General features: G+C 43.3%; 1 protein-coding gene across 1 annotated transcript in view; it reads left to right on the forward strand.

Annotated features, from left to right (window-relative positions):
* Positions 1-24,732, forward strand: part of astn1 (astrotactin 1) — a 354,373-nt gene that overhangs the window by 178,779 nt on the left and 150,862 nt on the right. Inside the window, exons 12-13 of the mRNA XM_061243332.1 lie at positions 9,911-10,077; positions 19,006-19,200. Of these exons, the coding sequence (XP_061099316.1) occupies positions 9,911-10,077; positions 19,006-19,200 (362 nt within the window). The remainder of the gene's footprint in view (positions 1-9,910; positions 10,078-19,005; positions 19,201-24,732) is intronic.

Raw genomic sequence — 24,732 nt, forward strand, 5'->3', positions numbered from 1 at the left:
CATTACATGGTGAGAGAGAGTCACCAACAAGTCCACACCATTTGCAGTCTACCCAAGAATGAGGTGTACGGCTGCATTGTATGTTATTGGCTGCATGCGGTGTGAGTTTATTTCACAGTCAGTTCTGTGTCCTTACCATTCAGAAAATGGCAATAAAAAATGTTCATTATCCAGAATAAACACAGGCAGTGTCAATATCATGCTGATTGGAATCGTCTGTCATTTCTGCATCTCCTGAAACGATTCAACAGGGTTGACTGATAAATGAGACTGAGAACGGATGCAATGTCATTATGATACAATGATAGAATGCGGTAATATGTAATAAAAATTACATGTTTCCAGCATCTTTTCAGCAGGCCTTCAAATTAGACGGCAATGGGAAGATTATGTTTGATTAGGATTAAAACACAGCTGCTGGAACTGGCAGCGGGGGATGATTTGTTCAGACTTGTCAGCATTTTTACCCCGAAGCCTGCACTGATATCTCCCCACTTTAAGACATAATCCAATCATCAGGCTATTTAGGTGAGATCATTCATTCATTGTTTATCATTCTAAATAGCAAATCATATTATTAAAAAAAAAAAAAAATCAAAATTCTAGGTAATTTTGTACTAATTTGGGGGACATTATTTCATTTGCTTCAGAAGGTTTCAGTAATGATTGGACACTTAAACCACTTGCCGGGCCAATGGTAGCCAGTGGGCGAATATATTACTGCAAACAAATATATGTATTATTGATTTATATTGCGTTAATATAGCATAATGTAGGGTAGCCTTTAATGCACCGATAGTCAATGTCAGCACTACTGTCAGAACCGGGCCCTGACAGTTCATTTTAAAAAAGACAAAAATGCGCATGCAGAATCCTGCTCTGTAAAGCAATGTTCCTGGCACCCATGGGAAATACAGAAATAATGAAACAAAACTCTCGCTGTTCTGCGTACTCCTACCCGTGTTTGACTCATCTTGCCCTAACCGCGGGAAACGCAGGTGCCTCGACAGCGCGCTTCTTAAGCCTGCGCTCCGCGCACTTTATCACCGGGGGTAACGGACGCGTCAGCACACTTTCCGTTCGGCTGAGATCCCGCCCCGGCCGGGAGGGGATTTGGGGGCGTAAGCAGGTTTCGGTGCTCGGTGAAGGGTGTCTATGAAGCGCACCGCGCTCCCCAAAGTGTAGCAGCTGCTCCGACCGCCGCAAGGACAGATGAGGGAGGGGGCGTTCCTGCCCGGGATGGGGTGGGGGGCGATTTTAGGCGCAGCGGATGTCTGCTCTACAGCTGCCTCTCCTGTGCGGAACAGATGCGAGAGCATGCTAATGCCCTCCCGTAATCCTTAAGGCTACCTCAGAAGCACCGCTGAGCGAGACCAAATAAACTTACTACAGTTACAGTATGCTGCATCCTAAAGCCTCATGCAAGATTAATGCCTTACATCCCAATAAACACCGTTTTATCCCTTTTACTGTTTGTATTATTTTAATGCTGATAAAAAGCGATTGAGTGATTGTTTATCTAGTGATTGTTTAGCCATGGTGTTTAATCTACCCATATGGACTGCCTTTGAAATTAGTCTAATATGAGACATAAGGTGATATGGTGTCAAAATTGACACTGTATCTCTGTTGATGTCGAATCAGAGTCTTCTCTGTGGAAAAATGCATAATTTTCTTTTTTTAAGTGCACTGTAAAATATTCAGTGTTAAATAAACTCTGAACTCTTAGAGTTGAGTTAACACTGAATATTTTACTGTGCATAACTGGGATTAGTCTGTAGAAATGCTTTCTTATCGCTGAGTTACCACACTCCTGTCACATAAGCCTATCTTCACTCGCGATTATTTGCTCTAGGAAAATAAAAGAGTAGGATCCCTGGATCGTAAAGCTGAACAATGAATTTACATTTTACCCAGACAGGCATTAATCATTGATTTTGTCAGAGGTGCTTTTCACTTCGTTATGTCTGAGTGAGGAGAGAAGGGCTTCTGAATTATGCCTAAACGCAAGTGATACTCGGAATAAGCCACGGCAATCGGGGTGCGTGGGAGAGAGAGGGAGGGGGGGAGGGAAAAGGGAAAGGAAAGGGCGGAAAAAGAGGAAGTTAAAGTCCTGATGAAGCCGCGTTAGACACGGTCGGGTGCCGTGATGGAGCTCTCCGAGCTGGCTTTAGTGCGTTTCCGGGGAGAGAGGCGCCCGCTGCCACGGAGCTGATCCATCATTTACTCTCACAAGGTTGCGGAGGATACGCGGGGGGGTGTCGTCTCCCGGAGAGGGCTGATTGCGCGTGGAAGGATCGGTTTCCGATCCGACCCCCCGCCATTTTAACCACCATTTTAAATCAGATCATTTCTTTAAGATGGGGACAGGGCAGCTGGGCAGGAGATTTTTGCCACCCACAATCTTCGAAACGGGTTTGTAAACAACCGATTACAAGCTGATGAGTGTCTTGGATAATTCATAGTGATGCACTTTCTGGTGTTTGTATATTACAGTGAAAATGCTTCAAAGCCTCAGTAAAACGTTCAGCGTTACGCTAGTAGTTCAGTTGTACTCTGACAGGGGGCATTACTTTTAGACTCGTGTGAACACTGCTAGAGTTAATTTCACACTATTTCACACTGTGGAAATTGATGTTAACCTGTGTGACTGTCACTTTGATGCAACACAGAAGAGGAAAGACAGGAAAAATGACCCACGAAAGCGTAGTTCCATTTTATTTTTATTTTTTTCGAAAACTGCACAGAATTCCGCTTTCTTAACTTTCTTCTGGAAAAGTTTACATCTGTCTCCACAGAAGCCTGACTCAAACATATTTTTCGGAAACTGTGGATTATTTAAGCGTGCGGTGCATACATCAACTGAACACAGACACAAGTACGGAGCTTTCCGGAAGGGGCACAGGAGTTCCCAGAGGCATTTGCGAAGAGTGAAAGGGGTAACCTAAATCACACATAATAATGGTGGATAATAACAGAACCGTGGCGGGAAGTGTATGAACGCAGCACTCTAGGACCCACCGCGGATGCAAATGGGTAATAACAGTCGCGGCAGGTCGTAGCATCTTTGGAATTCGTAAGAGCCGGGCCATGAATAAGCATAAGTTTCGAGGAGTGCAGTAATGCGTGTAGTCTTGTGCCATAAACCCGTGGTTCCCTTTACTACGAGGCACTCGGAATGACTCATTACCATTTCCCCTTTCAGAGATTAAGCTCTGGCGCTGGCTGGTTGAAAGAGGATGTTCGCGAGGGAAGCGGGGAAGCTATCGGGATGTGTTTATCATCGCACGTTTAGCCTTTAATCAAGCTGGAAGTTTCCTGATAATTAAAATGTATATTTTCCAGAGACACCTTGGAGGCGGGGCCGTAACTCCAGCGAAGACGAGCCCGTAGCCGGATGATTAAGGCTTTGTGAGTAAGACGTAAGGGAAATAAAGCAATAAAGGGGGCCGTAAAACAAATAATGCGCTCATTTTATGTGATATCCGCTAACTGACTGTGGGGACAAAAACAACATAAATACATTTATAAAATGGGAAGCGCTAAAACAAACACAAACTGGAAACTTTCAAGACGTCTGCCTTTTTTTTTAATGCGTATGTTCCGCCTTTCAAGCCGTTCTTCTTTGCCAACATTTCATTTCCTATTTGATCCCAAACTGCTTCACAGGCTGTGGGCTGTTTTGTGGGAGGCACGGTTGTGCAGCGGTTAGCACAGCAACAGGCTGACCCTGGGTGTGAATCCCAACTGGCCATATCCCACTGCATGTCCCCCTGTGTTTTTGTGGGTTTCCTCCAAGAGGCACGAGTAATCTAGGCTCCAGGTCTTACTTGCAATCTAATGTTGAGTCCCAAACCTAAAGAAAAAGTATCCTTCCTTTAAGATACATTTTTTTAAGTTTTGGGACATGCCCTCAATGTGATAGCCTGGGTTAACCCTTGTGTTGTCTTAAGGGTCCCAAATGACCCGCCACTATGTTTAACAGCAGTGAAAACCCCCTAAATGCTCTTTTATCAATTTTAAATTTGATCACAAAGTTTGTGATGAGCTGTGGATCCCCCTTAGATCCCTGACAGGTTGTTGTTGCATGAAAAATTGATTTGGGGTTTAAAATTCAATTAAGTTGCTTTAAAATATGGGTTGAGTGAAGGCGGGACATTTTTGACCCTTAGGACTAGGGGAGTATACAGCATGTTAAGACTACACAAAGGTTAAAGAAAGAAATTATAAATAAAACATTTTAACATTTTAAAAGCATTTTTAATATATTTATCATTCAAGATAAACATATTTCTATAAATTTTACGAAAATAGTTGTAAACAACTTGTTTTTTAATAACATGATTGTAAAATGATGAGGCTTTAAAGGATTATATATGTAAAGATGTGTAGCTTTGTAGCTCTAATCCCTCGGAAAAGCCACTTGAGGTGTGGGTAATTGTTCTACATATTTTCAGCTCCTTGCAGTAGCAATAAATAACTTGCCCTTTAGATTTTGCTGGGGTTTGATCGTGTTTTCTTTTACATAAAAGAGGCAAGTTCATTGCTAGTCAGGAGATTCTCCCGGAATCCGGAAATCTCTGAGTTATTTATGTGTTTTGTGCCTATCGAGTAGGGAAATAGGGAAACATTTGCATCAGGAAAAAAGGAAGTATGAAAATATGAAAACAGTCAACTTTTGCAGATTTTAAAAAAGACTAGAGGGTGTGCGCTGCTTTGTGACAGTACCTGTGGGTTGAGGTGTTGTGGTTCTTTCTTGTGGTAATTTGTGAAGTTATACCATGGTGGTTTTTCCCCTGCACACACCCTTCCTCTCAGGATGAAACCTACCCATGTACTGTAAGACTGGAAATATACCTCTCAACATTACAGGACATAGGCTACCTCAGTGTCCTGGCTCTCAGAAGCATGCACTGCCATTTTGAGAGCCTGTCCAAACATATGCACACTGTGCAAAGGCAAAGGGTCTCATACCCCTTAGCATTATTGCCTCTCAAAACAAGGTACGACATACAGTACACATTCCAACAGTTACTCTAACGCTATTTCAAGGGTCTTCTGTAACTTCCCTCTGAAAAAAACAGCTTGGATCAGTCATTCATCTTCATATTTTCATTTTGTGTAATGTGGTAAACGATTCCTTTAGAACAGAGGTTATTGCAATTTTTAAACTGTTTAAATAATAATAATAATTGGTTATTTATCTGATGCTTTTAGGAACTTACAGTTGATTAGACTAAGCAGGAGACAATCCTCCCCTGGAGCAATGCAGGGTTAAGGGCCTTGCTCAAGGGCCCAACAGCTGTACGGATCGTATCGTGGCTACACCGGGACTTGATCTGGCTCTCAGATGTACCTTAGTCACTGCCCCTAAACTAAGTCTGAGAACAACTGCTGAAAGAGCTGAATGCTAGTCACCGACTGGTCACTGACTCAGCAAGCTGAAGATATCTTTAATGAACTCATTCTTTTAGGAAAACACCAGTTTTCAAGAACTTTACTCAATATAGGAACTGACTGTAACAGATTCAGCATGAACGGGGTCCCCCTTAGATCCCTACTTTAATGATCTGACACAGGGCAATACGAGAAGTATCTCAACGGCACTAATGAAGCTGAAATACTTAAAATACCAAACGTCTACCTGTCCTCTTTATATTTACCAACTTCAGCTTGGAATTCACTTTGACTTTTTCTTCTGTTATTTTTAGTTTTCTTCCATTGTCCAAAAGTGCTCTAGGATTAATGAGAATCAGTGAATTGTTCTTACCCGATAGAAAGTTGGCCTGCAATAAAAAATATTCATGTGCTGGACTTCTGGCCACTTTCAACTCTATGTGTAGGTGAACAAAGTTGCAGGCTTTCTGAAATGCCAGTGATAATTATTTTGTCCAAACTAAAGGTCACAGATACATTCCTTTTAAATCCACGTAGTCGTTAAGTATAATATTGGAATACTACAAATTCAATCTTATATTTTACATGAAGTACATAATACAAGTCAATGCAAATATTAATTAAAGCTTCATACTAAAGCAAATTCCAGTTTAATGTAACAAGATCTATGGAAAAACCTTGCATAATTAAGCCGGCTTCTTACAGATGAATGTAAAAGTATGCATTTGTCTGACTGTGTACTTTGACATTTTATGTTGAAGCAGTTACATCAGAAGAAAAGGCTCAGTTTCAGAGTGCTAATAGCACTTACCTCAGAAGCTCCTGGACCGCGCTGAACCGCTCTGTATTTTAACCACAATTAGTGTAATTGCCTTGAGAAGCTTATCATTTCTTATCCATCCTGTGACTGCACAGAAAAGTACCGCATTTATGTGCATAAATCAATTCTTAGGATGGATTACCGAAAGATTTGCCAAGGATTAAACCCCACGATTTGTTAAATCGACAGGATGCTAAATTTACTGTGGGGACAGTGGAAAAGCTGGTGGGTTGCTACTTTAGTGTCTGTCACTCTAAACGTCGAGCAACAGGAGCTCTGAGTGGCTCTTTCTGCGCACATCGTGTTGCCGGGATACTTCAGAAGTCAATGGAGAGGGCGTGGAGGGGTCACATTGGGCGTGGCACGTCAATATATGAATTCCTCATGCTTCCAGATTTGTATCGACCTTAAGAAGGGCCAGTGATTTAAAGAGTCTATGCTCAGATAAGTTGGGAGATTTAATGTACCGTGGGCTTTACATTACAGGTGATAAATCAGTTGTCACGGCGCCTGTAGCCAAGCGACAAAATCAATACAAATGTATCCAGGGACGGGGGAAAGGCTTTAGTCATTAGGTCTGGCCCATGACTCTGGGAGGGAGGGAGACCTGTGACCTACATGCACAGCCATCCGGCCTGGCTGTGACAAGGACCACGGCAAATCCACACACACACACACACACACACACACACACACACACACACACACACACACATGTGCTCATACATGCACACATACACACATAAACATGCACACACATGTGCACACATATATCCACGCATGTGCACACACATGCATGCACGCACACACACACACACTCACTGACACCAACACACACATACACACACATTCAGACACACACACTCTCTCACTGACACATACACGCACATACACACATTCACACACACACTCACTCACTCACTGACACACACACACACACACACACACACACTGACAGACACACACATGCAGGTGGGAGGTGGGAGTATAGTTTTATCCTTAATTAACCTTTATTGATTTGATCCCCTCAGCAGTACGATCATTTCTTTGTGCTTCGTATCAGGATGGTGCATCAGCTATGTGCATAGCCCGGGTCTCTGAGCTTATTTTGGCCCACATGTGTTAACAAGTGTTAGCACTTATTACTCAGATGCTAATCCAATCTTACATTATTCATTATTTTTATTTCTGTTTGTTTTTGTTTGTTCTTTCAGCTGTCTCTATCTGATGCATCACCCAAGTCTAACCGCTTGCCACAACAGATTGGCAGCCAGGCAATTGTTAGCTAGCTAACCATTGGCACATTATGCAGCTCTGCTATCAACCTTGTGTTTGTGTTGGTGTCAGATAAATCAAATATTCATTAAAGGTATTCAACCGATACTGTTTAAAGAGAACAGAGTTTGGCACAAACTTTTGTGTTGTTTAATGTCCCATAACTTTTGCGCAAGCAACTTTCTTAGGAACAGGAAGACCGCTGCAAAGAATATGCAGTGCAAGAATGCATTCTTGCAGTTCATGCTGTTTTGTGGTTGCAGGCATTTCCTTTATTCAGTGTTAAAAGTGTTACGGTTATAGACTATAGACGTTGTGTTGCAGGGCTGAACAGCACTGACGTACTGCAGCTTCTACAGCACTCTGTCTTCACTGTTTACCCACAGGGAGGATCTGAAGTAGGGATGGGAAAAAACACATTAAATCATTATAGTGCAGTTTCCGGTTACATTCACACCACTTAAATTAATCACAGTGCATGTTACACCAACTACAGTACTTATATACTGTATATACTGTACATGTGTACTGTACCGTGCTGTATATGGACACGTGCAATAGCACGCGCACACACACACACACACACACACACATTTGGAAACTAGGACCTGCAGCGTATAACAGGGGTGGTTCACAGTAACAGGTTTCATTCAAACACACAGCAGAAGCCTTTTATCAAAAGGGACAACGTCCTCTAGACCGGTCTCATTCAAACACACGCAACAGAAACCTTTTATCAGAAGGCACAACATCGTCTACAACATCGTCTAGGCCTGGGTGGAAACCAGCATCCATTTTAAACCTGTTAGGTGTGACCTGGTTTGTTGACGTCTCTGTTCTGGAGTGTTTTGACAACAAGAGGTCGCAGAGGGGGGCAGGCTGGTCCTCTTTGCGTTATTGGCCTGTCATCTGTGTTATTCATAGCGCACAGATGACTTTCATCCACGTCCCCCTGCGATCGGCTGCGCGCGATCTTCATTTAGCTAAAATGTTTCTTTCTTTCTTTTTTTTTATGGTGGCCAAAAGTTAAATAAACATGAAAGGAGAGCTCTGTGGCCCTTCCAGCCGGCCTCTAAGATGGATGGCCCCAGACCGATTTCCAGCTAGAGCGCGCGGTTGTGCTGAGATGCCCTAATCACGGACACTGAGGTTTACACTTCTGTAGGCTACAGCGCTGCCGTGGGTATTAAATAGCGCTCGGTTGTAATTGCACAGGGAGAAGCAAGATGGATGAGCGAGAAATGACGCTAATAACTTCTGCCTGTGCCCAGAGGCGCAAACCAGAGAGGAGCTTTGCTTTTATCTAAGCAGGGGTGCCTTGTTAGGAGCCGGACCATTAAAAACACCTTCCTGAGTCGACGGCGGATAGAAAACACGGTGCGAGTTTGCCAAAGTCGCGGGCCTTGAAAAATTGCTCTGGGAGAAACGGGGGGGAGACGCGGGAGACTCGCGGAAAACGCAGCGGGGCCGGCGATAAGTTTTAGAAGTTCTCTGACCTGTGATCCACCTGCTTCCGTTTCCGCGGTGTGCTGCATTTTCCTCCCCCACGCAAAGTGCTTTCTGAAGTACGGGGCTGGCTCGGCTGCCTTTTCCGAGAGGCCCTCCACGGAAAGCTCCGGAAAATACACTTAAGCCGCGCTGAGAGCGCATATGCAGAATAGCATCTGATTGCTTTGAGCTTCATCCAGCGCTCTTTGGATGAAGCCAGTAAGGACTTTATGAGTAAACCCAGAGATGCCATCCCCTTGGAGACGTGACTCATGTCTGGAGAATGTTTGAGGTTTTAGTGGAGGCCGGATGGCGTAGCGGGAGCATCTGATCCTACCCAAATGCACCCAACCTGTCCTGGGGGCAGAGACATGCTGTCTGTGATTGGACCTGATGCCTCGCCAATCCTGGGCGCAGCTTGCGATACAAACAGTGATTAAAATCACACTGCCTTCATCAATCTAAATTTGACAGTTAGAACCCGCTTTTAGTCTTTGTTTTAATAACCATCACAGTTTGACAAATTCTGCAATCAGCACACTTAATTTGCCAGCCAATTTGTGAATAAAAAGAGCAACAGTTGCAATTGTAGTGTAAATCAAAGGAGAAAAAAAATTCAAAGAGAAGGAAGTGGGGTGCACTGCAAAAAAAAGAAGTCAGTCTCAACAAGTATTTGACTTCAAATCGTATTTTTTCTTTTTTTAAATAAGAGAAAATATTACCAATGGGGTGAGTCAGTTCAAGAGTTGCCCACGCAGTAAGAAAATTTCACTTGTCAGGCAAACAGTTGAGAGACAAAAAACTATTTTATGTCTCGTTTCAAGTGTTTTTTTGCAGTGTGGTTGCGGTGCACCCTCGATGGGGGTGTTTCAGTGTAAACTCTGATCTCTTCCTCGAATCCCAAACTTGTTCGTTTCTCCCCCCCTCCAGTGCCCCCCCGGCCTGAGCCCCATGAAAGACGGGACGGGGTGCTACGACCACCACATCGGCATCGACTGCTCAGACGGCTTCAACGGGGGCTGTGAGCAGCTGTGTCTCCAGCAACTGGTCCCCCTGGAGGAGGACGCCACACTGTACAACATTCAGATGTTCTGCGGGTAAGCGCTAATTCAGCACGCTGTACAACATTCAGATGTTCTGCGGGTAAGCGCTAATTCAGCACGCTGTACAACATTCAGATGTTCTGCGGGTAAGCGCTAATTCAGCACGCTGTACAACATTCAGATGTTCTGCGGGTAAGCGCTAATTCAGCACGCTGTACAACATTCAGATGTTCTGCGGGTAAGCGCTAATTCAGCACGCTGTACAACATTCAGATGTTCTGCGGGTAAGCGCTAATTCAGCACGCTGTACAATATTCAGATGTTCTGCGGGTAAGCGCTAATTCAGCACGCTGTACAACATTCAGATGTTCTGCGGGTAAGCGCTAATTCAGCACACTGTACAACATTCAGATGTTCTGCGGGTAAGCGCTAATTCAGCATGCAGAGCATTATATTACGTTACATTTATTTACACTTTAAAATGGTTGGCCTTTATCCAACACGCTGTACAATTGATGCTTCCCATTCACCCATTCATACACACACTCGCACACCAACAGGCATGCAAGGCACCAACCACCATTCAGGGGTTAAGTGTCTTGCTTGACAACCCAGGGTGGAATCGAACCGGCAACCCTCCGACTGCCAGATGACTGCTCTTACCGCCTGAGCCAATGTCGCCCCATTTTATCCAAATAAATAAGTTCATACCAAAGCTCATAGTAATAGCCAGAAAACATGGGACGGATAAGGTGCAACTCACACAAAGTATCAGTTGTCTACAGCCATGAGCATCATATCTAGTACACATGGTAAATACAGACAGTAGGTGTGGTATTCAGTCCACCAAGGCCTGTATTCAAAATGCATTCTCAACAATGTATTCTCAACTTTGCCTGTAAAGGAAATTTTAATTAGCATTTGCTTTGGTCTTTACAACTACAGTTTGAGAATCACAGATTTCACTGAAATTAACTTGTCAAATTACATATGAAGCGAAATTGTAGCACTTGCATTTATTTGTTAGTGAGAGTTATGGGGAAGTGTTAATGTGAATTTATGTGTAAAATTTATATCGTAGGCTAATTATTCTGTTTCAATTATTTGTCTATTACGCAGTTCAAATCATTTCAAAAATGAACATCATACTTTTCTCTATCCATATCATATTTAATATTTAATTTGAAATTACACACATTTGAACTAGTTTTGTTGTTTCATAACCCAATTTTGTTTATCCAAACAAAAGTATTATATTTTTTGTTTCTAAAATGTAAAACAATTATTTTATCATTATTTTAACATTACCAGTTAATGAAGTAGATCTGGAATGGGCCTGACAGTAGGGGATAGAACTCATTAGGAGCATAATGACTCTTGATTGATTGATGGGTTAATTGGTTAATGCTCACTCTCTCTTACTTCTGATTATCTAATTAGCAGTTCTGCCTCCTAAGTGACCGAGAGATTGTCCTGCAGTTTGTGTTTAAGAGAAAATGGAGTGAATCAGCATTCATTTTAATTCCACGCACTGTGGAAACACATTACAGCCTAAATAAACAAATGCATTAAAATGGATTTTATGCCAGTTTTGAGTGTGCTGCTACATCTTTTCGTAATGAATAATGCATTGCAAGGGGAAATGATGACTGTTGAATGCTATCTTTCACTCTAATTGACCTTAAAAGACAGCGTCTTTGTCTGGGTATTGGTCTGCATTGGTTTTTCTTGTGAAACAGGTGTCATTTACATAGGAAAATGTGTCACCTCGGTGTGTCAAGTGAATAATTTATTCAGGTGTATCAGTGGTTACTGCAATATACTGACACTAATTGCTGACATTTCCTTTTTTGAAAAAGATTGACAATGCAAAATTATTTTCAGTGTAACTGCTTTGTGAATGGAATACAGTATGAACATAATTACATATTCATATGAATTTGAACAGAATAATGCAGAACGCGATAACAAATATAAAAACCAAAGAAACCAAAGGCCGTACTGAGATTGTCTGCAGGATATTTTGATGTAAATGTAAAATTCTTATCTCTCTTTCATTTTTACCAAGCTCATACATAAAATAGCCGTGCCTTAGCCTATCAAAAGTCCAGTATTGAGTTGCCGCCTTCTCATGGTACCAGATGTTTCCACATGAGCAAAGGAACTCAAGCAAAAAGCACAGGCAAGTGAGCTGAGAAAATAATTGACGTTATGTATAACACATAGTTCAATTAATTTTAAACAGAGAGGTAGAGCAGCATGCTGTCTGGTGTTTCAACACGGCCTTTTCTCAAGGGAGGGCTACTGAGGTGTTTGTTATTATGCGGAAACGCGCGAGCGCACGTGCCACTTCATAGCGGCTCCGTACTCCGCCCGCGCCTCTGATGCCGCGCCGCTAAAAGCCGTTCGTTGGCTTTAAAGGGGGAAAAACCCATTAATGTGACAGTTTATCAGAGCCGGTGGCGGGCCCACTTCAGGGCCAGGCTCCCGCGGAACAGAGCCGTGGCACGGAGAAGAAAGTATCTCCAGTTCACCCTCTGACAGCGAGCTGCCGCGAGAATAGGCTTTCTCTTCCTTTGATATGTCCCGAAGAAAAGACACGACACCGCACACTCTGGTAAAAAAAAAAAAAACTCAAGGTTTCACCAGTATGACAGGGCGGGTCCCGCAGAGGATTTGAATAGGGGATTATTTTACGCTTCAAATGCCAAATATTTGTTTCCAGTACATTAGATAGTTTAAATAATAAAATATATTCCGGGTTACAGAAACATTGGCACCTTGATTTCAGTGCTCTGATAAGATGTGCCTTCGGTTTTCTCTTTCATAGGAAAAGGGGGATAGAGGTAGGGTGGTACTAAGAAAGAACATATAAATATGAATGTAGGCTAGTCAGTCATAACTAGATAAAAAGCTCGCCAGCTATTGCGCCTGCGGTTTCACTGCTCTCTCGTATAAGCGAGTGCTGAGATGCTTTAAATGCGCGGAGTCACAAATTTGTGAGGAAATTGCATCATAAAAGTCTGCGGCAGGGTGTTGGTCTGGGCAATGCAGCAAGAAAAGCAAACACTTTGCCCGTATAAGTCCCAGATAGGGACACGCTGCATCTCAAAAGCCCATTATTTCAGCAGGAAGTGTTGTTTGTACCTGGCTCCAGTTCATTACTAACACACATACATTTAGAATAGACGCACACACATAAATATACAGTACTGTGCAACTTAAGTGGGTGTGAAATGCTGTAAAATAAGAATGCTTTCAAAAATATAAATGTTAATAGTTTATTTTTATCAATTAACGAAATACATGAACAAAAGAAGTGAATGAACAGAAGAAAAATCTAAATCAAATCAATATTTGACCACCCTTTGCCTTCAAAACAGCATCACCTTCAACTTGCACAGTTTTTAAAGGAACTCAGCAGTCTGCTTCTGTCTCTTCGTGTAATCCCAGACAGACTCGATGATGTTGAGATCAGGGCTCTGTGGAGGCCACACCATCACTTCCAGGACTCCTTGTTGTTCTTTACACTGAATATAGTTCTTAATGACATTGGCTATATGCTTGGGGTCATTGTCCTGCTGCAGAATAAATGTGGGGCCAATCAGATGCCTCCCTGATGGTATTGCATAATGGAAACCTATCTGCCTATACTTCTCAGCATTGAGGAGACCATTAATTCTGACCAAATCCCCAACTCCTTTCGCAGAAATGCAGCCCCAAACTTGCAAGGAACCTCCACCATGGTTCACTGTTGCCTGTTGACACTCATTCTTGTACCATTCTTGTAAAATTTTGACTCATCAGTCCAGAGAACTTGCTGCCAGTTTTCTGCACCCCAGTTCCTGTGTTTTCATGCATAGTTGAGTCGCTTGGCCTTGTTTCCACGCCGGAGGTATGGCTTTTTGGCCGCAATTCTTCCATGAAGACCACTTCTGACCAGACTTCTCCGCACAGTAGATGGGTGTACCTGGGTCCCACTGGTTTTGGCCGATTCTGAGCTGATGTTGCTGCTGGACATCTTCCGCTTGCGAAGGGAAGTAAGCATGATGTGTCTTTCATCTGCTGCACTAAGTTTCCTTGGCCTACCACTGTGTCTACGGTCCTCAACGTTGCCCGTTTCTGTGCTTCTTCAACAGAGCTTAGACAGCACATCTGGAAACCCCTGTCTGCCTTGAACTTTCTGCCTGGGAGAGGCCTTGCTGATGCAGTATAACTACCTTGTGTCTTGTTGCTGTGCTCAGTCTTGCCATGGTGTATGACAAGTATAGTTTCTTTTACCACTGGTTTTTAGATAGAGATAGATAGATAGTTGCATTTGTATAGGGCTTTTCTAGACATGCAAAGCACTTTACAGTGATGAGGGAGAAACTCGCTTCGACCACCACCGATGTGTACATTAAACTGTCTTCAGCAACCTCACCTTGGAAGCAGATGGCTGTTCCTCACCCAGTTTTAACCCACCTACACAGCTGTTTCTGTTTCAGTTAATGAGTGTAATTGGTTAATCTCACACCGGACTATTTGCCTACAAAATCCCTGACTTTGTGCAAGTGTACCAAGAAGAATTGATGCTGGTTTGAAGGCAAAGCTCACACCAAATATTGATTTGATTTAGATTTTTCTTCTGTTCACTCACTTTGCATTTTGTTAATTGATAAAAAATGACTATTAACATTTCTATTTTCCTCACTTGCAGTGCTGTAAGCCTGTCTTACTGCCCTGTTGTACCCTTCACTCATTTGTGTGGAGACACCTAGTCCTCCAAGATAGCCCCTTAGCATCTTTCTTCATGTTAAAAAATACTAATTTATTATAACATGAAATTCACATGTCACAGATATGGGAGCCCTGGTGTAAAATACAGCTGTGGCCAGCTTGAATTACCAGCTACACGCTGGTTTCAAAACTTGAGCTGGCCAAGCCATGTTGAGGACGTAGCTGGTCTGGACTGATCAACGAGCTACCGGCTGTTTCAAAACCTAGCTTGAGCTGTTTTTTTTTTTTTCAGCAAGGAATGGTGGCGTATGGTGAAAACGTCTGTTATATATTCATAATATGAATACCAGTACTAAAACTAATACTAGTAAATAAAGTAAAGTTACTGGTAAATAAGTCAAGGAGCACAGATTTGACGCAGGAGAGTGCTAACTTGGTTTCTGAACATACCTGCATCAAGTCTCTTGCGACCATTCGTGACAGTTGATCCAGCATATCTAAAGACTTCAGAGAAAACAGCAGGTGGGTTTAGAACAGCAGGTGCTAACGGTTTCTTAATATTGAATATAAAGTGACACTCTTCTTCACAATACTCTGAGTGTGTATCGTTTCAATCAAAAAGTTTTGTGAAGTTAAAATTCTTCCTGGTCTTGTTTGAGTGTGACTGAGAAATATCTGTCTTCAAATTTTTTTAAAGTAAACATAATGTATTCCTGCACAGAATGAGTCAGAGGAGTATCTGTCAGAAAGAGGTGACTTTGTGAAAAAGAATATTGTTAAACTTAAAAGCGGATGGTACAAGGAAAGTATAGCTGATATTTGAAATGGCTAGTATAGTAATAAAAATAACAATAATAATAATAATAATAATAATAATAATAATAATAATAACCTTAATTTATATAGCACCATTCATACTTAAAATATAGCTCAAAGTGCTTATGTAATCATGAATAAAATGTGTAGTTGTTCATACATGTATTTACCTGTAGTTATGTCATCATTGCCAGTTTTGTTTGTCATTTTTCTTTCCTGTGTTTAGTATTTTTTGTTTTTCATAAAATAAAATGAAATGATATTTGGTTATGTGAAACTGATGTACAGCAGCTTGTTGAGTTATGAGTTCCTGATGGAAATATTGGGATAGTTAGTGCCTTTTTTTACATTAAAAAGTAAATAATTTACATGACTGTGAATGCCCATTCTCCAAGCGTGGTTTCTCCAGTGTGTGGGAGTAGGAATGCGGTCTGGGCCTGCCCTGTTTTGAACGCAATAGAGCGGCCAGGTGGAAGTGACCTTGGCGTTATTATGTATGATGCTAAATAATAATCATTTTTCAATGGAAATTTCCAGAATGGTTGCAGGTGTGTGTACACCTTAGCATTCCTGACACGCCTGAGCGTTAGCAGAGGCCCCTCACGCACACGCGCGGTCCGGGGGAAAAAAGGGTTTACGACCCGGTCGACTTAGCTTTGATTTTCCCGTGCCGGAGGTGTCACTGGCAGAAATACGCCCTGGCAGGTAATTTGAGAGATCAATAGTGCACGCCCGGAGAAGGCGCCGTCCTGCGGGCGGCCCTGACAGAACGATGGGCCCGTTTTATCACGGGACGGCCTGAACCCGACCCCCATTCCAGCGTAAACAGTGAGGGCAAGGAGTGTCACGCGGCCACACAAGGGGCGAGCTGCTCTGTGCGCTGTGCGGCTCTTTCTAATCAAGGAACTCATCTGCCTTAATTAATTGTTAGCTAATACAATATTCCAAAAAAAACCCCAGCGTTTAATCTCCATAATTTCTCAGGACAGCGCATGGATACTCACTCATTGATCTCACTTAAGCGATGAAGTATGTGCTAACATGCTGATGTGCTGGTTTAGATTTAGGCCAACTTTTATCTGAATAATTTTCTATTTTAATGTACTGTTGAAAAATGACTGAGCTCGGTGAGATTTTGATAGTTATGGCGTGCGTGACACACGGGCCAGACCTGAACCGTGTCAGACAGCACGTGGCATCTGGGTCTTAACACCTGGTGGAGACAGACAGGGGGGACTGTGAGAGCTGGGTGACGGAGCAGAATTTGAAAAGTTAGCATGTGCAACCTGGCGCAGGGAAGGGCAACACGCAGCCATGTGCAGCCATGTTCATCCTGTCCTACTGTAGTCCCTCTCTCTCTCCTTCCCTCCCTCTCTCTCTCTTCATCTCTCCCTCTCTCACGCTCTCCCTCTCTTTATCTCTCTCCCTCTCTCATTCCTTCTCTCATGCTCTTTATCTCTCTCTCTCCCTCTCTCTCTGTGTCTCCCCCTATCTCACTCTCTTTATCTCTCCTTTTTAGCACTCCCTCTCTCTCTCTCTCTCTCTCTCTCTCTCTCTCCCTGTCTCACTTTCTCTCTTTATCACTCAATGTCAAGACTCTACTTCTCTCTGTATCTCTCTACCTCTCCCTGTCTCACTTTCTCTCTTTATCACTCAATGTAAAGACTCTACCTCTCTCTGTATCTCTCTACCTCTCCCTGTCTCACTTTCTCTCTTTATCACTCAATGTCAAGACTCTACCTCTCTCTGTATCTCTCCCTCTCTATGACTCTCTCTCTCTCTCTCTCTCTCTCTCTCTCTCTCTCTCTCTCTCTCTCTCTCTCTCTCTCTCTCTCTCCCTCCATCCAGAACCACAGCCGCTGGGTTTGATTGAAAACTGTCTGTAGCACCGCTACAATTATCATGTTGGCCTGGATTCTGTCAGTCAGTGCTTGTCCTCAGCTGACCCATAATGGAACGCAAGTGCCTTTTTTTCCTGTCGGAAATGTAATTTGGCAAATATTTGCTTGATTGTTATAGTTAAGGGCAAGCATTGATGGAACCCAGGCCCCTTGTTGTCCACGCCCTGCTCATTAAGGTCTGTGAGGATGGTCAATACGAATCATCGATTCTTTCACTGAAGAGGACTTTGTCTCGCAAGTCCACTGGAGCTGTCACTCACGCCATTGCATTCCGTTCCATCGACGAACTCGAGTGAGTGATGGTGGTTGCAGTAGACTGGCCAAGCGGTGAACTGCTCCTGTCACCTGTGCATAAATGCCTGACGGTCTTCACATGTGACCGCAATACACTGTGTTGTGTGTGTTGCTGCATCATTAGGTTATGCACAAGAAAACTGACAAACGGTTCCGAGATGATTCTAGGTGTGGAATTTGAATTTGGAGTTGGTTGCTCTTGTCTCTCCACATGATGGTTGGTGGCTTGAATGGCACCTTTGGTGTGTTTGTGCGAATGGGTGAATGAGAAGCATCAATTATACAGCACTTTGATAAAGGCACTATGTTAATGCCAACCATTTATGAAGACCAAAGTAGTGTCAGTGCCAGTAAAGCAGGCCATCTTGGACTGGACAAATCAGACTGAATGAATCAGAGGCATAGCCAAAAAAATTGCGGGTGTCAAAATCAACTGTTTGGCACACTGCTGACCACTTTTACATCTGACATTTTCCATAATTACCATCGCCGGTCACAGTTTATCAGTTTGAAAACGGTTGACAACCAATGACAGGAACAGTAAATGCCCTGAATGAAAGAATTACAGTGCCGTTCCCCACATTCTCAGGATAGCTATGTGCAGAGGTGGATTTTTATTCTTTTATCTCGCATCTCCCCTCTCTTGATCAATGGCAATCAGCTGCTCTGGAAGTTATTTTCGATCTGTTGTCCAAGTCTCCCCTGATCTATCACCCGGCCTTTACCGCCTACTGTTTACAAAAAAAAACCTACAGGTTATCATTATATTACAACAGGAATTGACCCGCTCATACATATTAATGAGGCTGGAGGAATTGCCAGCGATAAGTCCGTCAGGTGTTGTAACATATTTCACCTCTCCGATGTGTGACCTGGGGCCACTCCCTGATTGGGCCAAGTATTTTTTAAATACTTCTGCAATGTTTATTCACGGTCGTAGACCTGGGAGCTCTTTCAGAATTGCAGTAGAGCCTGAGAAAGTTGGAGACCTGTGAGTTCTCTCAGAATTGCAGGTGGCCTGAGAAAGTTGGAGACCTGTGAGATCTTTCAGAATTGCAGGTGGCACTGAGAAAGTTGTAGACCTGTGAGCTCTCTCAGAATTGCAGGAGGGGCTGGGAGCATTGTAGACCTGTGAGTTCTCTCAGAATTGCAGGAGGGGCTGAGAGCATTGTAGACCTGTGAGTTTTCTCAGAATTGCAGGATGGGGAAACTAATGGTGGTCCCGGCACTGTTTTTGGTTGTGCCCCGTCAGATGCATCGAGGATTACAAGCGGGGTCTGGACGGGCGGTCCTGCCAGCCCCTCTCCGAGGCCTGCACTGAGGGACTGGACTGCGGGGACACCGCTGACATCCCCGCCAACCAGACCGTGTTCGGCGACCTCTTCTACGGCTACAACAACCACACCAAGGAGATCACCTCAGGGCAGATCCTCAAGGCCACGTTCAGGTAGGGAGTAAACTGTGTGTGGGTGAGGTGAGGGGTGGGGGGCAGGAATCTGGGGGGGGGGGGACCCACCCCGTTGAACAGCGCTACTCAACTTCATGTCCTGTGGGCCGCCGTGTCTCGATTTTAATAATTTGCTTATTATCTGAACCAAGCAGGTGAAGTAATTAATGAAATCAGGTGGTTTAGCGCATGGTCGGAGTGAATACCTGCAGACACTGTGGACATGGCGTTGAAGAGCGCTGCTGTAAAGAGTCCACCCTGTCTCCATCTCTTGTAAAACTTTTTTGAATCCTAGAAAAGTTCCCTTTGGTCAGATCAAGTATCTGGAAGTACTCCTGGGAAAACTAAGTTTCTACTTGAAGCAGTGATTTTAAAATGTATGTATTCTTTATCCGTTCTGGTGGATTTTCAAGGGAGCCCCAGTTTTGCGTTGTGGGCCAGTGGGGGGAATTCTTCTCCCTGGTCTAATTAAAATCCAATAACCCAGGCACAGTAATGGGTGTTCTACCATGAGTGCAGTACTGTGCGCTACCACACAGGGCACTGTCCTGTAGAAGGTGACGTCCTTCCGTTGAGCTATTCAAATGAGGTCCCATCTCACTGTGGACACAAAATGGCACCTGTGACACCTACCGTTTCAGAGCAGCTGTTGGTATAAAGACTCCATGCAGTCGTTTAACTGGGCCACACTATTCAGCTGTCAAGCGGTGGGTGTGATTTATGATGGAGCGCTTTGGGGCAACAACATCATTCTTGTTTAGGGCCACCGAAGCCCTAGGACCTCCACAGTTTTTAATAGCAGGGGGTCTTAAGACTGCATTGTAGTCAAATCTCACACTGTACATTTGGCAACCCGGCCATGCTTCTAAGTCCCACACACCCTTTGCTTTCCACAGGCCTTCACCGCAGAGAAGAATTGAGTTCTCAGTTGACAGACCTGGTTGAATAAAGGCTGAAATAAGTATATAAGAGCGGATGACTTGGGTGTCGGTGTTGCCTTCTAACACTTCGAGTGAAGTCAAGCATTTGATTAAACAGAATGCAGCTTTTGCATTTAAATTCACACTCTGAAGTCAGAATGATAGGAAATGGCTGAAGACCTTTTGAAAGCAACGGTGAACGGTGCCGGTATTTGGTCAGAATAATATACAGAGGCATATCCCCCCCCCCCCCGGAAACACGCCTTGAGACACTCCGGCTACTGAGGTAATAGAAATGTACGTTGACACGTACTGTCGACGGACATGAAAGAAGTCTGTGGGTCAAGGATGATATTTCAAGTACAGCGTATTTGCATTGAAATGAAACCGGTTTCAATCGCATCAGCGGCTGGCCTGGGGGTTGGTCGGAAAAGGCAAGAGTGAGCCCCTTTAGAACCTGAGATCTAATATACAATATAAAACCATATCACACAAAAGCCCCTACCGTTTGGTAAGTGCCCACAGATTCATTCAAAACTGTCCTTTCATCATTTGATAATTTCTCTCCTTTGTAATGCAGCACCACATGACTGTATTATGTTTTTTCATGTGTAGCGCTCTCCTTTAAGATGTCTTCAATATGAGATTTTTTCATCCGATCCCAAGCTTAATGACTACTCTCTACTCTCAAGGTTGTTGACAGAGGCTACTCGAATGTCGGGGTTGTCTTTCCGTCATTTTCCGTGAACCCATTTTTAAATATGTTTCTTTTTCATGGGTATTTATCTTTCTTAGCTTTCTCTTTGTTTTCTCTTTTTTGTCAGGGTTTAATGGGGATTGGCAACCACATGAAATCACTGTTAGGACTGGGCGATTAATTCATTAAATGACTTACAGTACAGACAAGAAGATGAATACGATGTAACAACAAATGTGGAGAGGAGATGAGAGGCAGGAGATGTTCAGTCACTTATCTGGGTACAGTCATTTGTGTTTTTATTCCAATTTAAATACCACTGTTAATTCTTTCTCCTCACAGGCATAGATTATAGAGTTCAGCGATCACCGGAATGAAAAACAATAAAAATCTGTTTTGCATTGGAAGAGAGGAAAACTCGCAATTGTAAGTCAATGCTAAGGAGAAATGTTGATTGGATCCGGGCCTGGGGCAGCACATAATCCAAAAGGCATACATTATTTAACGTCACCCTTTTTACATCGCGCCTTGCTCGTACCTCAGGAATCATCATACGATTATTCCACCTTTTTTTTTTGTGTGCTCCGTTGTGTTGCTGTGGTAAATTATTGATGGCCAATGTGTCACTGTTGAGATAACTACAGGAAAGGACCGGCCGTGGGATAATTTATTGATTTCTGTGCAAGATTGCATAAGGCTTTGATATTGTCAGGCAGCCTGCCATATTGACAGGAAGAGGAAGTGGCCGTTGATTACAAATTGATAACTCGCGTGACTGGAATGTATTAACGTTCAGAGGTTGTTTCAGTGCCCTCTTTCAATGGCGTGATTTTGTTATTGTTCGCTTCTGCGTTTGTGTCAAGTGGTATCAGACTGCAGATTGCATTACGTATGTAAAGGCAGTACGTAACATGAACTGAGGGTATATTTAATAGATAGATAGTTCATCCCAGTGTAACTGCCGTCAAATGTATTATGTTGCAAAATCCATGCAATAATTTCTTGTTTATGTCAGCTCTAATAATGCGTTTAGCAGTGATTTAACTATACTGACAAGATTAAAAACTCACCAGAAGCATACCCAGCCCATGTTGGCATGTATATGGAATGGATTTAGGGGCCCTTCACGAAATTGTTTTGAAACGCTTATTAATTACCGCAGGACATAGGACCTCCAGACCTCCGAGCCGCTCTTCCTGCTAACGCACGCGAAGACAGGAAGTCACAAGGTCGGCGAAATCATCTGCGGCCTGGAAATTAGATTTGGGGCGCGGCGCATCCTGTAACCAGGGGCGGTTCATCCACTTACGGCCCCGGCGTGTCACCTGATTGGCCCGTCATGAGGACGAGGAAAGTTAATATCGTCAAGGAAGCGAATGTCAAATGTTCCTCGCTGATCTCATTTAAAGGCATGGGGGGGGCCCAGGTGGCTGAGGTCATCTGAGACAAACAGAGCCACACCCTACAGGCACCCACCATAGGGAAACACTTTTGGGAGCCATTTTCAACACTGCTTCAACACACCTTGTTATACAAAATGGTGGCCAGTAACAGTCCGTACACATGTAATAAAGTGTAAGTGTTACAGTGCACGGCGGTTGAACACCACAGGCTAATTATGACATGATAGAATGCTGTAGCGATGTGACAGTTTATCTAAGAAGCAGAGAAACTCATCGAAACTGTGAGCGTGGGGAGTCTAGACCTGGAAATTGAATATTGCCTCTGATCTTCTGGTCTGAGGAGCGGAAACCTTTAGGTGGTACAGTGTGAACAAACAGACTCCCGCTGAGAAAGAGATTGAGTTCTGTCTTTGACATAATATAATTTCAGTTCATTACCTCCATGGCATTATTGCCGGTTATTTTTATGTGAGGCCTAGCGAGATTTGGCACCTCACTAAATCAAAAGGCAAAGAACCAACTTTCCACTTTGAATATGCCTGGTTTTGGAGTCAAAGGTCTTTTTCTTCCCTGATTAGAACAACTCGGTGCCAGACAATTCTTGGTGAATAAGAAATTAGCAAGAGACTTTGTAGTCAAGTCACCTCCTCTACCATAATTATGTCCTTTCACAAAAAGTTTGTTCTTAAAGGACAAAAAAGGACAGACAGGGAAGGGTTGAATGATTAACAATGTGCTGTATTAACCACATTTTTGTGAACAAAGAACTGTCTAAAACGGGTATGGTTGAAACCATGACCCACTGACTGTAGGGAACAGTGTTCAGGGGACTTTGTTGAGGACCATTTTTCCTTGACTGTGGGCTCCGGAAATGACGATTTTTTGGCTAGGGACGACTTTTTCTGACCCCACCCTACTTAGTTTTCTTTTTTTTCTTAATGTTGCCTAACACTTAGCACGTGCGAAGCTTGAACCAGTTTCATCTTAGGTGAACCAAATGAGCCTGTTTGAGAAGTTGTTAGCGAAAATGACTACAAAGTACATTTGTTTACTTAATGTCAAACAGCTTTTCCCTTAACAGGGATAAAACTATGCATAATTTGGCGACTCATTTGACAACCTGACAACATTATATGTGACTGCGGCAGTGTTATTTATGACACCGCCATTTCACCTACATCGACAAACATCACATTCAGCGTACCTTTCCCTTTTTTTTACCCCAACCTCTTCAGAGGTGGGAGACAGCGGACTGCTCTCTCTTTCCATCAGCGAGGGCTTAAAGTGAAGTCTGTCTGAAGAACAATGGCTGCGATGCTACCGCGATAACGTAATGAGCACTTGTGCGGCGCCCTTGATCAAAAGCCCTTTAGCGCGACAGCGGTAAGTAAGCCCTTTTGTGTTAGCAGTCAATGGGGTGAATCATGCCACTCCTGCCCCAACTCACTGAAACTGAGACAGTCGAAACGGACCGGTAGATATACGGAATAGAGTCATACAAATAGGTGGCGAAATGTGTGTGTGTGTGTGCCCACAGTTTCTCCCCGTGTAGGAAAACTGCTTATGGGTGTGTCCAGCGAAATCCTGGTGTGCCAGATAAGTTAAAGGGACTCATCATTTAGTACAAAGCAAGTACATTTTCTGGAGCTTTCCCCCTATGTTATTTGCGTAGAGTGAATATCAGCGACGTCAGCTGTCCCTGCTGACCTTATCGACATATCTTAAAATTGGTCCGAGTCCCATTCACTCCCCTTCGTATCTGTGACCTCACTGAAATTAATAGCACATTAAGTATGTCGTGAAACAGATCGATATAAGAGAGTACTTACGTCATTGGAAACTCTAGTCCTCAAACGGCAGAAACAGACGGTTCAAACACTGCGGCCCGCAGGACGTGGAGTTGAGTAGTGCAGGGCTAGATCCTGAAAGCTCTCTTATAGCTGAACTAAAGAAACCGATTGAACACACCTGACTAATATGAAATACCTGTGAAGATATTTGTTATGGCACCCTGAATTTCCCCCCATTTCAGAGCAGACCTAGGTGACAAAATATATATATAGTCGCGAAATAAATAACCTATATAAACAAACGTTTGTTGTGGTTGAATTATGGATATACCATGCATCGGTAAAAATATGATTGAAAATCGAGCGTCCCAGCAGCACATAAAGATTAATAATTTATCATCAAACATCTGTTGTGTCATCAACTCCAGGTAATTAATTCCCCAACCCTCGGATATCACTCATTCAGTTGCATCAAATGTAGCTCTGTGATCATGATACTCCAGCGAAGGTACACAGAACAAGATCAATACAGTGTCACAGCCTCGAAGCAAGGGTCACGATCCGCTACCAGGCGAAGACATCAATCCGAGATCAGCGAGACCGCAACGCCGTCTAAGATCGATATATTCTATATGTATCTCCCAGCATTCAGGTTGAACTCACACAACCTGATTAAAACCACAGCAACAGAAATGTAACTGGAAAACAATTGAGGTAAAATG

This window comes from Conger conger, chromosome 5 (genome assembly GCF_963514075.1).
Source record: "Conger conger chromosome 5, fConCon1.1, whole genome shotgun sequence".
NCBI lineage: Eukaryota > Metazoa > Chordata > Actinopteri > Anguilliformes > Congridae > Conger > Conger conger.